Genomic DNA, 13,724 nt, shown 5'->3' with positions numbered 1-13,724 from the left:
AATGCAGTGATATTGGGAAGAGTGCGCATCTTCATTCTTGGCCCAGAGCCAGCACTTAGCAGCCAGTTGAACAGCTTTGTTGCACAGCATCCTGATAACTCAACTGATTTGCCTTGTAGGGTTTCTCCAAAGAAATCAAAATACCTAAAACCAAATATGTCGGATACATCAAGGATTATGAAGGTGCCACTTTGATGGGATGTGAGTTGAATCCTCAGATCCCATACACAGAGTTCTCTGTCATCATTAAAAAGCAGAAGGAGGTGAGTGTGTGTGTGTGTGTGTGTGTTGTGTGAAATACAGCCTGCATATAGTACCATGACATCTTAACTTCATTGGGTCCTTTTGCCTTCTGGCCCCTTTGCAATCGTAGCTCTTTGCTTTCATCCCCCAGAGAGTCCTCAAAGACCATTGCTGATACATTAGCTTTCTGGCTCACATTACCCTGTTCCCTATCGCTCAAGCAAGTGACATTCTTTCAGGTTCTGTTCCAGGCTGCCTTTGAACTTCTGCAGCATTAGTCTGACCCACACACTTGGATTTAATTATTAGTAATTCAGAGACATTTCTTCTAGTGTCTGTTATTTTCCCATTTACACTGCAAGCTCTGTCTTGTCTTTCCAGATTTTTATATTTTCCTTCCAGATAATAGTTTGTTATGTATATTGCTATGACATCTTTTACGCTCACAAGTGATAAACAATAACAGAAAAGGCTCCAGATGTGAGTGTACAGTGATTTAACATTTCAGGTCCTTCCAGTTCTCTTGTTACTTAATCTGCTGTTTTTTCTTGACAGGTTACTAAAAAAACACATCTGCCTTAAAACCATCTGCTTTCTATCCTTAGTTCCAATTCTTTTACTTACTAAATGTGACCCAGAAACAACACCCAAAAAATTTATTCTGTACCTAGTGGCAGCAGTTACTCACTGAGTATTTTCTTTAAAGTTGGGTAAGGTATGTGCTGCTGTAAAGTGAACAAAAGGCATTTTAAATTAGAAAATCAAAATATCTTTGTTGCATGCTCAAAGATGTCTGCCTCATGGGGAGTTCCGATAGGGCTGTAGAAGGATCCCTAGTGCAGCACATGCCTCTGATACGTCTTTTTGAACAGCTGTCTTCCCGCACTGTTTTCTAGATCCTAACAAACAGGTCTGGACTTGGCAGTTCTTTAGTGCATTGGTGGCTGCTTGCCAGATGTCAGCTGCTTGTTCTGTAGTTTTCCACCAGTCACAAGGCTTCATCCCCTGGTAGCAGAGTTCCTTGGAAGTCTGCAGATTCCCACCGAAGATGATCTGTTAGCTTCTAATAACTAGGGAAAAGCCAGAAGCAGAGCTGTTTCAGATGGCAAAAACAAAGAAACAAACAAAAACAGTTCACTTTTTAAAAGACAAGGCTTTCTCCCTCTCTCCTCTCTTCTGTTCCCTCTCGGCTCCCTCCTTTTCTCTTTTCTCTTTTACGCCCCCTCCCCACCCCATCTCCAGTCTTTTCTCACACATACCATTAAATGGGAGTGTTTGGCAGGTAAACCTATTTTTTTTTCACACACATATACAATGTATCTTGGTCATATCTAGTCTCTACTCACTCCTTCCAGCCTCACCCCAATATATCTTCCACCTGACTCCCAGGTTTATAACTTAGTAAGCTAAGTCAAATTATTGCTGCCCATGTACACATGAGCTGGGGTCACCCATCGAGGCATTGACGACCTATCAATGGCCACACCCACAAAGAAAAGCTACGCTTCCTCCCTCAGAAGTCGTCAGTTGCCCTTTGCTCTTCATCTAAGGGTGGGGCGTTTGGAGCTCTTACCCCTTCATGATGCAATTTTTAACTCTTGTGCAGACAACCACAGCTGCTAAATTCATGTGTGTATGCAGCAGCCCAATGGTTTTGAGGCATCCTTTCACACGAGGTCATGTGTGTACGCACCAGGCCATAGGTGTTCAGAGGCACCCTTTCACACGTTCCTCCCTGTCTGCTGCCTCTTATATTCTTTCTGCCCCTTCTTCCATGATGTTTTCTGAGTCATTGGGAAGGGAGAGATGTGTTGATAAAGATGTTCAATCTATGTCTTTACCTTCATAGCCTTATTCTCAGTGTTTTGAACTAGATTTTTAAGACAGCTGCAATCATACCATAATAAAATAATTATTTTCTTATAGAGACTGGATAACTATCTCTTATCATAAATGCTCCTGACCCAGGTATTTTAGAATGTTTTTTTCTTCTCCAATACTTCTGTTGTCTTATGATTGAGCATCTTTAATGAGATAATCCAAAATCTGAAATACTCTAAAATGCTAAACTCTCCTTCAGTAATAAAAGCAGTGAGTCAGCTGTGTAAACTGAGAACTTTTCTAGTCCTGGAATGCACACTTGATCAGAATGAGCTGAAGGCAGAGAGCAAAATCTCTACTGCCCCACAAGTGAGATGGCTTCATCAAATACCTGTATGTTTTGGGGGTGGCATGAACAAAGGCTGGGTCACTGTCCAATAAATAAGATGTTAGACACAAGAATAGGTAGGACCATGTATCCTTGAGCAAGAGAAAAGGTGATAGGCAGGGAGCTGAAAGGCCGCCTGTGTGTGTGCATTTGTGTACGCTGGTATGGAGGGTGACTCCAATATCTCAGTTCACATGTAAGACGTCGAGAGACTGGACCTGGAGGACCCCTGCTAACCTCTGGAGGCAGCCCCTCTCTTTCCTTTTCTCTGATGATCCTTTCCTTAGTAAAGGGTTTGTGTGAATGTCACTAATGAGTGTGGTATAAAAGGATACTTCTTTTAAAAGATATATTTCAAAATTTTGCACTTATCTATGTAAGGTGCACACACACACACACTCCATAACATAAAGAACTTGCTGGGGTTGACTCTCTCCTTCTATCATGTGGAAACCCAGGATTAAACTCAGGTCTTCGGGCTTGGTGGTAGGTACTTTTACCCATTGAGCCATGTTGTAAGACCCAGAGTGCTTCTGCCTCTTAATTTGTATTTAGCCTTTCTTCTTTTTGTTTCATGAGCATGCGTTGTCTCCTTAGTTTATCTGACTTGCCCTGGTTCATGTATGGCCTCTTTTCCTAAACACACTTTCCCCTCGTGCTTTTCAGATCATTAAAAAGCTGATAGAAAGAAAACAAGCCCAGATTCGAAAAGTCTACCCTGGACTTTCGTGTTTCAAAGCTGGAGTTCGGCAGATCCCTATAGAAAGCATTCCTGGAATCAGTATGTATAGATACTTTTACAAAGCAAAATCTTCTGTCGATCATGTAAGATATATTTGAAATGATTTCCAGCATGCAGCCATTTGAAAAGCTTTCAGCTGTCCCCTTTCCGTGTCTGTGTGGTCTGTGTAGTGGGCAGCAAACTAGCTGTGGGGCTTGCCTGTAATCCCAGCACTGAGACAGTAAGGCAGGGGGATCTAGAATTTGAGGTCAACTGAGGCTAGAGTGAGAGAGACACTGTGTGGGGATGGGAAGGGCAGTAATAAAGACTTTCTAATGTCCTTTTCTTTCTAACTCAGCCTAGAGTACCTTTAAAAGAGTTATTAATATTACATAATTTATTAAGGCCTAGCACTTATTCATAATTCTTGGCAACAGGAGTATAAATTAAACAGCATGGGAACTTTGGATTTTTATATTTACAAATGGAGGAACTGGTCTTCAAACGGTTGTATATTAGCATGCAGAAGTTCAGAACAACCTGCCTTGATGTCATTTCATTGTCACCTGCATGAACCTGTTGCCTGACTTCTCTTCTTCCCTCCTCTCCATGTGTGATAGAAGTCACTTCAGTTGTTTCAAGATTTTATTTTACAGTAACTTTTTTTTTTTTTTTTTTTTTTTTTTTTTTTGCTTTTTCAAGACAGGGTTTCTCTGTGGTTTTGGAGCCTGTCCCGGAACTAGCTCTTGTAGACCAGGCTGGTCTCGAACTCACAGAGATCCGCCTGCCACTGTCTCCCAAGTGCTGGGATTAAAGGTGTGCGCCACCACTGCCCGGCTACAGTAACTTTCTTAAGAATTCTTTTTAATATGCTAAAAACGAACTGGACTGGGATTTGTAGATTGAAAGTTACTAATTAGCATTTGGCAATCTTATTCAGTTTGAATCTCTAAGTTCTTATAATTACCACCCCTCCACCCCAGCACACAGGCACAAAACTAAAATTCTCCATGAAAGAGACAGGATTCTGTCTCACTGCCTCTGTCCTGCCCTAGGACTCTTGCTGCTGAACCCCGGGTCTCACTTCCGTGTGTTGTCTTTGTTAATAACCAAGTAGCTGCCCCATTGTTGAATGCCTCATGGTGCCAGGTCCCAATTCACTACTTTTTCCTCTTTTGTCAAATGTTTAGCTATTTGGACTTTTTTTTTTAGATCAACTAATGTCACAGTGGCTAATTACACCTAGTTTCTGTAGCTGTGTTTTGTAGGCAGGTAAACTAAAGGAAAGGTAAATGACTTTTTAAAAGAGAACAGAAGAATCAAATCCAGATCCCTCAGACACCAGACCCTATAAACCATCTAATGCAAGCAGGAGCTCGACCACACAAAACAGAGAAGAGACACTCTTTTGAGATAAAATAACAGCAGCACTTCATTGTGAGATAATTGAAGATTTCCGACTTGCAGTTTCTCGTCCCCTTTCTCTGTTTTGAAGAGTTGGAGCTCCTGCCTTAGACACTAACCAGTGGAGACTGTAGCACAGGGGCAGAGCACTTGCCTCCGTGATGATGTGAGGTGTTGACTTCAGTCACCAGCACTACAAAAGAAATTAATAACTCATGAAATGAACAAAACATATTAATAGAGCTGCCAGTCTGGGAAAGCGTTTTACGCTTTAAGCTGTATGAGAAGGAAGATAAATGCCGTTAGTTTCAGTGTGTTTCTCCAAATAGACGTTTATTGAGACATGGCTTTCATGTATGGTGCTTCTAATAAGTAGTATGTTATTCTCTTGACCCAAAGCAGTTCTCATTTAGTGTTCAATTTTGTTGACATATAGGAGAGACAGGCTGGAAACCAAGTGGAAAAGAGAAAAGGTAAGCAAGCCGGGCTAGAGGATGTTAATGGAAGTGATTTTCCCCTTTCCAGCACTTTCTAGGAAAAGGGCCAAGTGATGTAATTGGTATATAGCAGATAGTGGGCTTCAGTTCCTAGGCTGGGACCTGTGAGGCTGAGTGGTGATGAGGCCTGGAACACGAGCACTAATCCGTCTGTACTCTCTGTTATTTCAAGTAAAGAGCCCAGAGACCCAGAGCAGCTTTACAGCACCCTCAAGACCATCCTGCAGCAGGTGAAGGTGGGTGTGTTCATCATTCATGCTCTTCTTTGAAAGGCTTTCCTACAGGACATTTCCATATGAGATACCTTATTTTATTTCTTTTATTCAAGAGCCATCAAAGCGCTTGGCCTTTCATGGAACCTGTGAAGAGAACAGAGGCTCCAGGATATTATGAAGTTATAAGGTTCCCTATGGGTAATGCTATTACAATTTTCTCAGATATAAAACTGGGTGGTGATGTGAGAGACAAATGCTGGCTAGGGTGGACTGATTCCTCTCTGCTAATGAGGGTGTGATGAGTAGACCCGGGAGAGTGATGCTGGAACAGAGGGAAAATGGCGCATTGTGTGCATTTTCAACCCACAGCTGTGGAGTGCAGGTAGGAACCTTACTGTAGGCAGTCCTGGATTGCGGCGTGGCTATTTGGATGAAACCACCTGTAATAAATAGCAGTAGTAATATGATTTTTTTTACTGTTCTGGCTTTTTGGGGGGACCCACCACCCAGCTCCCAAATAAATCACAAAGAGGCTCATTCTTTGTTGCTTGCCAACTTTTGCTTATTTTGCCTACCTTTTGCCTCTAGGCTTTTCCCATTCTCTTACTTCTGTAAATCTTTTTCTTACTCCATGAATTGCTGTGGCCCCTGGTGTCCTCCTTCTCTGGTTACCTCTCCGTACCTCTTTTCTCCCAGATTTCTCCTTCTATATTTTTGCCTGCCAGCCCTGCCTATCCTTTCTCCTGTCTTGCTATTGACCATTCAGATCTTTGTTAGACCATCAGGTGTTCTAGACAGGGCAAGTATCACAGTTTCATAGAGTTAAACAAACGCAACATAAACGAAAGTAGCACACCTTCACGTAAGAGTCCTAACAGTTACCTTCTGGGTTACAGATGAAAAGATACCAGATTTTGTCTTTTTTCTATGACTTGAGTCAGCCAAAAGTGGTTCTTATTTTTAAGAATTGTTCAAGATAGATAACTCAGTAGCTAATAGTACTGGCTGCTCTTGCAGAGGATTGAGTTAAATTCCCAGCACCTACATGGTGGTTCACAACTGTTTATAACTCCAGTGCAAGGGGATCTGACTTCCTTAAGCATTGCATGCAGGCAGAATACCCATATGTCTTAGTTACTGTTTTGTTGTTGTGAAAAGACACATGGCCAGTGCAACTCCTATGAAAGAGAGCATTTAACTGGGGTTTGCTTACAGTTTCAGGTTTAGTGTGTTATTATCACAGTGGGGAGCATGGTGCCATGCAGGCAGGTTTTAGAACAGTAGCTAAGAGCTACATGATCCATAGGTAGAGGGAAACACTGGGACTGGCATTTTAGTGGGTTCTAAAAGCCCACCCCCAGTGATACATTTCTTCTAACAAGGTCACACCTCCTAATACTTCTAATCTTTTCAAATAGCACCACTCCCAGTGAGTAAGCATTCAACTATATGAGCCTTTGAAAGCCATTCCTAGTCAAACCGCCATTACATATACATAAAGTTTTTTGCCCGCCCGCCCTCCTCCCTCCCTCCCTCCCTCCCTCCCTCCCTCCCTCCCTCCCTCCCTCCCTCCCTCTCTCCTTTCTTTAAGTCAGGATCTCTCTATGTAGCTCTGGCTGACCTGGAGCTCACTAGAGCAGTCTGGCCTCAACCAGAGAGCCACCTGGCTCAGCTTTCCAATGCTTGGCTACATAATTTTTATATAAAGAATCTTTCAAGGTAACTTGATGAGAATAGATTAAGCTCCTTTATGGCTGTTCTTTCAGATGGAAAAACTCTAGTAAATGATTTTTTCCCCATACTGTGAATGTCACTATATATATTTCCTTAAAAAACCCAACTTTTTCTTGACTATATTTGTGTGTGTGCATGGTGTGTGTGTGAGCACAAGTGTGGCGGCACACAAGTGAGGGATGACAGCTTTGTGGAGTTGTCAGGCTTGCCCTGCAGGTGCCGTTATCTGTGAACCATCTTACCAGCTTCTGTGTGTTTCTAATTCGATCTCTTTCCAAATCCAGAAAATACCAAATAGGCTTCAGGAATAGAGAATAAGTATTAATTGATTGAGAATCCCTAAATTTAATCAGTTTGTCAGTGTGTACATGGGTGTATCAGTACCACAGCACATGTGTACTTTATTTTTGGTTTGATCATGCCGTACATGATTATTTTTCTAAAGCATTATAAACACTGTATTGGCAGCATATCAGAAACAGTAGGAGTTAAGAAGGACTGATAGCCACTCCCACCCAGAGGCCCAGCTTCTTTCCTCCTCCTTCCTTATTGAGAACTGCCCCAGAAAGTTACTGGGAACTGAACTCAGGTCCTCTGCAAGAACAATGTATGTTATTAATTTGTGTGTGTGTGTGTGTGTGTGTGTGTGTGTGTGTGTGTGTGTAGGGGGGTAAATCATTTTGGACTAGAACAATGGTTCAGCACTTAGGACCACTGATTGCTCTTTCAGAGGACCTGGTTTGATTCCAACCATCCATATGGCCACTTGCAACACTCTAGTTCTAGGGAATCTATGTTCTGTTCTGACTTCAAAGAGCACCAGGCGTGCACATGCACACTGACATACATGGAAATGAAACATCTATACAATTAAAATAAAAATAGATTATTTGGTAAGTTTAAAAGTCAAAAGTTAAAGTTTGATCATTGATGGAACCTTGATCAAAATTCATTTATTTTACTTTTAGTATTTTATGTGCAGGTCGCTGACGTATTTGTAAACCAGATGCTAGTTTCTTTCTTTACACCAATACAACTATGAATTTACTAAAACGAGTTCAGCCTAATAATTTTTAGCAATCAGAGATTCTGTGCCAGTGTTCTACCTGCCCCACTCAGCATCCATGGATCCTCTACTTACTGTCCCTTAGTCTCCTGGTGCACAGTAAGAGGTGGGAGCAGACAAGAACTCACAGTCCTTTTAATATTAGTGTGGCTGCAGTGTTATATACAAATCCTTTTTAGAAGAATAGACTTAAGAATTAGTTTGTGGGGGCTGGAGAGATGGCTCAGAGGTTAAGATCACTGGCTGCTCTTCTAGAGGTCCTAAGTTCAGTTCCCAGCACCTCAGGGTGGCTCACAGACATCTTATAATGGGATATGGTGCCCTCTTCTGTTGTATGTGTATATAATAGATAAATCTTTAAACACACACACACACACACACACACACACACACACACACACACACACACACAATTATTTTGCTTAATCCCAAGAATTTCTCTTAAGCATGGCATTGGAATGAGAAAAATGTAAGCAAATCAACAGCATAGATTTCTTCCTGTAGGAGGAGTCAAGAGTTGCTAATGTTGTTGTTTCCTGTTCAGATCTAAAGACCATGAGCGAACGCCTCAGGAACAGGTACTATGTGTCTAAGAAATTATTCATGGCGGACTTGCAGCGAGTGTTCACCAACTGCAAGGAGTACAACCCTCCCGAGAGCGAGTACTACAAATGTGCCAGCATCCTGGAGAAGTTCTTCTTCAGTAAAATTAAAGAAGCCGGGTTGATTGATAAGTGATTTCTTTTACTTAGACACTCAACAGCAGTGTGCCTAAAGCAGGTGGTTTAGGTTTTGGGCTTTTTTTTTTTGGTTTGTTTTTGTTTTTTGTTATTTTTATTTGTTTTTAAGAATTGTATATCATGTGTTGAAGAGACTTGTAATAATTAGCACTTTTGAAAAACAAACAAAACCTCCTTTAGCTTTTCAGAGACTTATTTAAATGGAAGTCATAGAAAAAATTATTTTGTGGGATAGATTTTACTATTTCCTACTATCATGTAAATTTTCTCTGGCATATCCAGTAGCTAACAGATGATCAGGGGCTTCCTCAAAACCTGTATGCGAGGAAATTGCACACAGTATCAATATTTAGGGGGATCTAGAGAAAATTTTGACCATGAATGTCTCCATTTTTTTCTAATGGAACATGAGAGTTTATTTTATTCTGAAGGACTTTAAGGGTCCACAATATGCCTGTCAAGGTGAACTATGTAATATTTGAAGTCTCATTGTAGACCTTTTACAAATATATATTTTTAAAACACTCATCTGGAAGAGGTGCTCAGAGCAGTTCTGAAAAATGCAGCTTCCTCAACAGCAGCTGCCTGGACTCTTAAGGATGGGACTCATTGAAAGTGCCCAGGGCTTTGTTGTCCTGTTTGCCTATCACAGGCTGCAGAGTGTAAGTGTCCAGGGCTTTGGCCATCCTGTCTGCCTGTCACAGGCTTGAGTGCACAACCAGTATGGATTAATTCTTGGCAGATATGTATCAATATCATATTTGCCTTTGCTTGTGCAGGCTTTAAGTTCTAAAAGATCCCTTACCAGGCCACAAAGGTGTTAACTTGAAAACATTGGAGGTTTTGTCAATGTTAAGACATATAGCCTAAATATTTATGAATGCTGGGGCGTCTTACTACAAATGAGTAAGGATTCTTTGTATTTTTCTGGTACAATTAACCTTATTAGCAATGTCTATGTGAACATTTCCCATTTGCACTTCCAGATTTATGTTTGTCTGACGTGAACTGAATTCTCACCAAAGTTTATGCCAGTATTTTAACCCCTGAGTCGTTTCAATGGTCCCTGATAAAATCCCACTAACATCCATCCACTATAAAACAAACCCTATATCTGGAGCTGGAGAGAAGGCTCAGGGTTAAGAGCACCTCCCACTTTCCCAGAGGACATCAGGTTGATTCCCAGCAGCAACATCCAATATGGTATAATCTTATTAGCCAGTTTGACTGGGGACTCAAGCTTAGTGCTTGGATTTATTTCCTGATTACACTACATAGAAAAGTGGGACTCCTGCCACCCCAACTCTGGGAAAAACCAACTAATATACAACCATTTTAATCTCAGTGGTGTCGACACTAATTTTTATGATGCAAATTTATAAACTGATTTTTTGGTAAAGGCTGAGATTTTAAAAATGTATTTAATGTATGTTTTCTATCAACATAAATTATAATAGGTCACTAATGTCATTAAAACAGCTTGCAGAGGTGGTGTGCTTGAAGGAAAACGCCCTGGCAATGCTGCTGAGCGCTGCTTCCGACACGGAGGTATTCTATACATTCAGTGTCCACCGAAGACCACACTGAAGATGCCTCAGCTTTTGAATTGCAAGAAACACTCTAAGTGGTGTCTAGACTTTTAATGAAGAATGATAATACAGATTGCATTAAGTATCTCAGACTGTTTTTAAAACCAGATTTTGCTGAAGCATCTGTCCAGCTTGGTATCCTGTGAAAGTTTGTTTCCTGTGTAGACATTCTTAGAGAGTATAGTCTTTAAAATCAGATGGTCTCTTCTATATTGAAAGCATTTTTATGTTTTCTAATTTAAAAATTAATATTTTCTTATAGATATTGTGCAATAAAGCTGAAGTAGAATGTGTGGTTTTTGCAAATGCTTTAACAGCTGATAAAAATTTTACATTTGTAAAATTAATATATTGTACTGGTACAAAATAATTTTAAATTATATTTTAAAAAATTCTGTGTGGTGTTCTGTTTTGTTCCACTAAGAGTCTGAGGCTAAACAGGGCAATGTGTCAGCTGGTACGAGAATGGACTGTACCCTAAGTCCTGAGCTCGTAAGCTTTTGTGAACATGTATGGAATTGCTGCAGTCGTAGGAAGTTTTATAAGCAAAATAAACCCTATATCTGGAACTGGAGAGAAGGCTCAGGGTTAAGAGCACCTCCCATTTTCCCAGAGGACATCAGGTTGATTCCCAGCAGCAACATCTAATGGCTCATAATTAACTGCCTGTAATTCAAGCTCAAGATCTGATGCCATCTTCTGTTCTCCAAAGGCACCCATAGTCACGTGCAAATAGATGGATATAAACACATGCACACACACACACACACACACACACACACACACGTCCTGTTCTCCACAAGCACCCATACTCACATGCAAATATATGGATATTCACACAGGCATGTGCACACGCACACACATATACACATCTTGTTCTCCACAGGCACCCATACTCTTGCAGTTATATGGATATATACACATACACACACATATACACATTCTGTTCTCCACATACTCACATGCAAATATCCATACACACATACATATAACTACAAACAAAGTTAAAAACATTCCAGTCTGCTGGAATGTCGGGAGAAATTCCAGCCTTTTGTGTCACTCACTAAAACACCACCACTGAAGAAAAATTCATTCAGAGTGTTGTTAGAAATTATAGTTTGTAACATTTAACTTTATATCTGCCAGAGTAACGAGGAAAGAGCAAAGTGCATGTGATTTCAAAACATCTCCCATCCTCAAAACTCTAGGAATTATAGCCTATCTGGGTGTGAGGACCCAGTAGTAGTTGTGATGTTGGATGACTTCCTGAGCCAGGAGCAGGGCTTTGGCCTTTAAGCTCTTTGTAGTATCAAAAGCAATGGTGTGAAAGACAGGCCTGGCAGCACAGGTAGGAGAGAGGTGTGCACCACGTATTGGGCTCAAAACCCTGGGTTCACCTCCGCCAGTGCCAGTGAGGGAGAGGGGGCAGATGGTCATGCCAACTCATGTCCAGCCTACAAGTATGCTTAGTTGAGTCTCTCCCAAGTAAGGGATGGATGAGGTACATGGGGGAGACAGATGCTGAATGTCCTTCCCCACACGAGCTACCTTCTCCATGAGCTAACTTCTCCATCCTATATAGTGTAAAGAAATCTCCACTTTTGTACATTTATTCAGTGTGTGTGTCTGTGTGTAGGCCAGAGGGCGATGGCTGTCTTCTTCAATAACGCTCTGCCTTATGTTTTGAGGCAAGGTATCTCCCTAAACCTAGGCTTACCAATTAGGCTAAATTGGTTAACCAATGAACCAACTCCAGGTACCCAGCTGCATCCTGTTTCCAGCACAAGGGAATCCACACTCAGCCCCTAATCATTTGCATGTCAAATTCTTTACCATCTGAATCATTTCCCTAAAGGTTATTTGTTTTGTATGTGCACATGAGTCTAAGATCTGGGTTGTGAACTCTGGTTGTCATATGTGGCAGCAAGTACTGGACCTTGCATCCCCCCACCTCACTGTTGTGATTATTCAGCTAATAACTGGAAATAGCTAAATTTAACCAGGTGTGGTGGTGCACACAGGCCTTTAATCTCCGTGTTTGGGAGTGCAGATCTTCCAGGCAATTACACTCTTTTCCCTTAACTCCTTTCCCATGCTCAGTAAGTAGGCCTAATAAACTTATGGTTCATCAGGGTGAACTGTATGTTTGAACAGGGACCCACTTTCTGCCAGATCTTACAGAATGAATCAGGCCAACCTTCATTGTTAAGAAGCAGTCTGTGCTGTAATTTGACAACTCTCTGTTCTGTCACACACCCCTTTCTCTTGGTGCCTATCTTGTATTCACACTCCTGATGTTCCTGTACAGGCATTAAATGGAAGCTGCTTTTTGCAGTGGTTCTCAACCCCCAAGGACCATCGGAAAGCACAGATATTTACATTATGATTCATAACCATAGCAAAATTACAGTTATAGAGTAGCAATAGAAATAGTTTTTGTTTGGGGGGGGGGGTCACCACATTAGGAAGGTTGAGAACCACTGTTCTAGAGGCTCCAAATCTTGTCATCGGGTTTGGTAGCAAGCACCTCCCCCTGTTATGCTGTGATAACTTTGACAGCTGGATCCAGCTCAGTACCACTGCTCTGAAGGAGGCAGATGAAAAGTCCCTCATTGGTCCTTTCTAGTCCAAAAATGAGTCCTGCCCTATTTGATGAGACCATGAAATTTGTACTCTCTGGCTCATGCTTCTGCATACTGGGATTAAGACATGAACTGAACCACCAAGCCTGTGGCTCCTTGTGAAATTAAAAAAAAAAAAAACAATATTTATTTTATATGCGGCAGAAGACATCTTGTAGAGTTGGCCTTCTCCTCCTACCATGTGGCTTCTGTGGATCAGATGTAAACTAATCAGTCTTTGTGGCAAGCGCTGTTACCAAGTCATCTCACAGACCTCCAGGTCTCGGCTTTATTATTTTTATAAATTACACAGCTTATCTCCATGTTAGTTTTACCCTTTTGCTGTGGTGTTGGGTTTTGAAGCCCAGGTCCCACACATACTCTACCATTCTACATCTCTGGCAGATACTTTTTATTTATTAATTGACCATTACTGAACAGGATTTAATGCCAAGAGCCAGTGAATGCTGTCATGTGGTTGTGGCACACCGAATGAATCCTCCTTCAAGCTGCAGCTCTCCATCTTGTCTAGAAACATAAAGCTGGAATATACATTTTAGTTCCTTCCATCTATTAATAATAAACACATGCCCCCTTGTAGGATTGCTACTTTTTTATTTCTCTTTAACAATCTCTCTCTTTTTGGGGAATGGGTTTCAAAGACACGGTTTGTCTGTGTAGCACT

The 13,724-nt window shown here is 41.3% G+C and overlaps 1 protein-coding gene across 2 annotated transcripts in view; it reads left to right on the top strand.

Annotated features, from left to right (window-relative positions):
* The window catches only part of Kat2b (lysine acetyltransferase 2B), a 121,127-nt gene extending 110,314 nt beyond the window's left edge, over nucleotides 1-10,813 (top strand). The window contains exons 13-18 of one of the 2 annotated variants that reach the window (XM_057794843.1): nucleotides 120-263; nucleotides 3,119-3,233; nucleotides 5,014-5,050; nucleotides 5,247-5,310; nucleotides 5,403-5,487; nucleotides 8,634-10,813. In XM_057794843.1, the coding sequence (XP_057650826.1) occupies nucleotides 120-263; nucleotides 3,119-3,233; nucleotides 5,014-5,050; nucleotides 5,247-5,310; nucleotides 5,403-5,487; nucleotides 8,634-8,827 (639 nt within the window). In that variant the 3' untranslated portion in view covers nucleotides 8,828-10,813. The remainder of the gene's footprint in view (nucleotides 1-119; nucleotides 264-3,118; nucleotides 3,234-5,013; nucleotides 5,051-5,246; nucleotides 5,311-5,402; nucleotides 5,488-8,633) is intronic. The other variant, XR_009058770.1, reaches the window with a different exon arrangement.
* Nucleotides 10,814-13,724: the final 2,911 nt, after the last annotated feature.

This window comes from Chionomys nivalis, chromosome 19, assembly GCF_950005125.1.
Source record: "Chionomys nivalis chromosome 19, mChiNiv1.1, whole genome shotgun sequence".
In the NCBI taxonomy this organism is placed as follows: domain Eukaryota; kingdom Metazoa; phylum Chordata; class Mammalia; order Rodentia; family Cricetidae; genus Chionomys; species Chionomys nivalis.
Note: the sequence above shows the minus strand (reverse complement) of the source record. Positions and strands in the feature narration are given on the sequence as shown.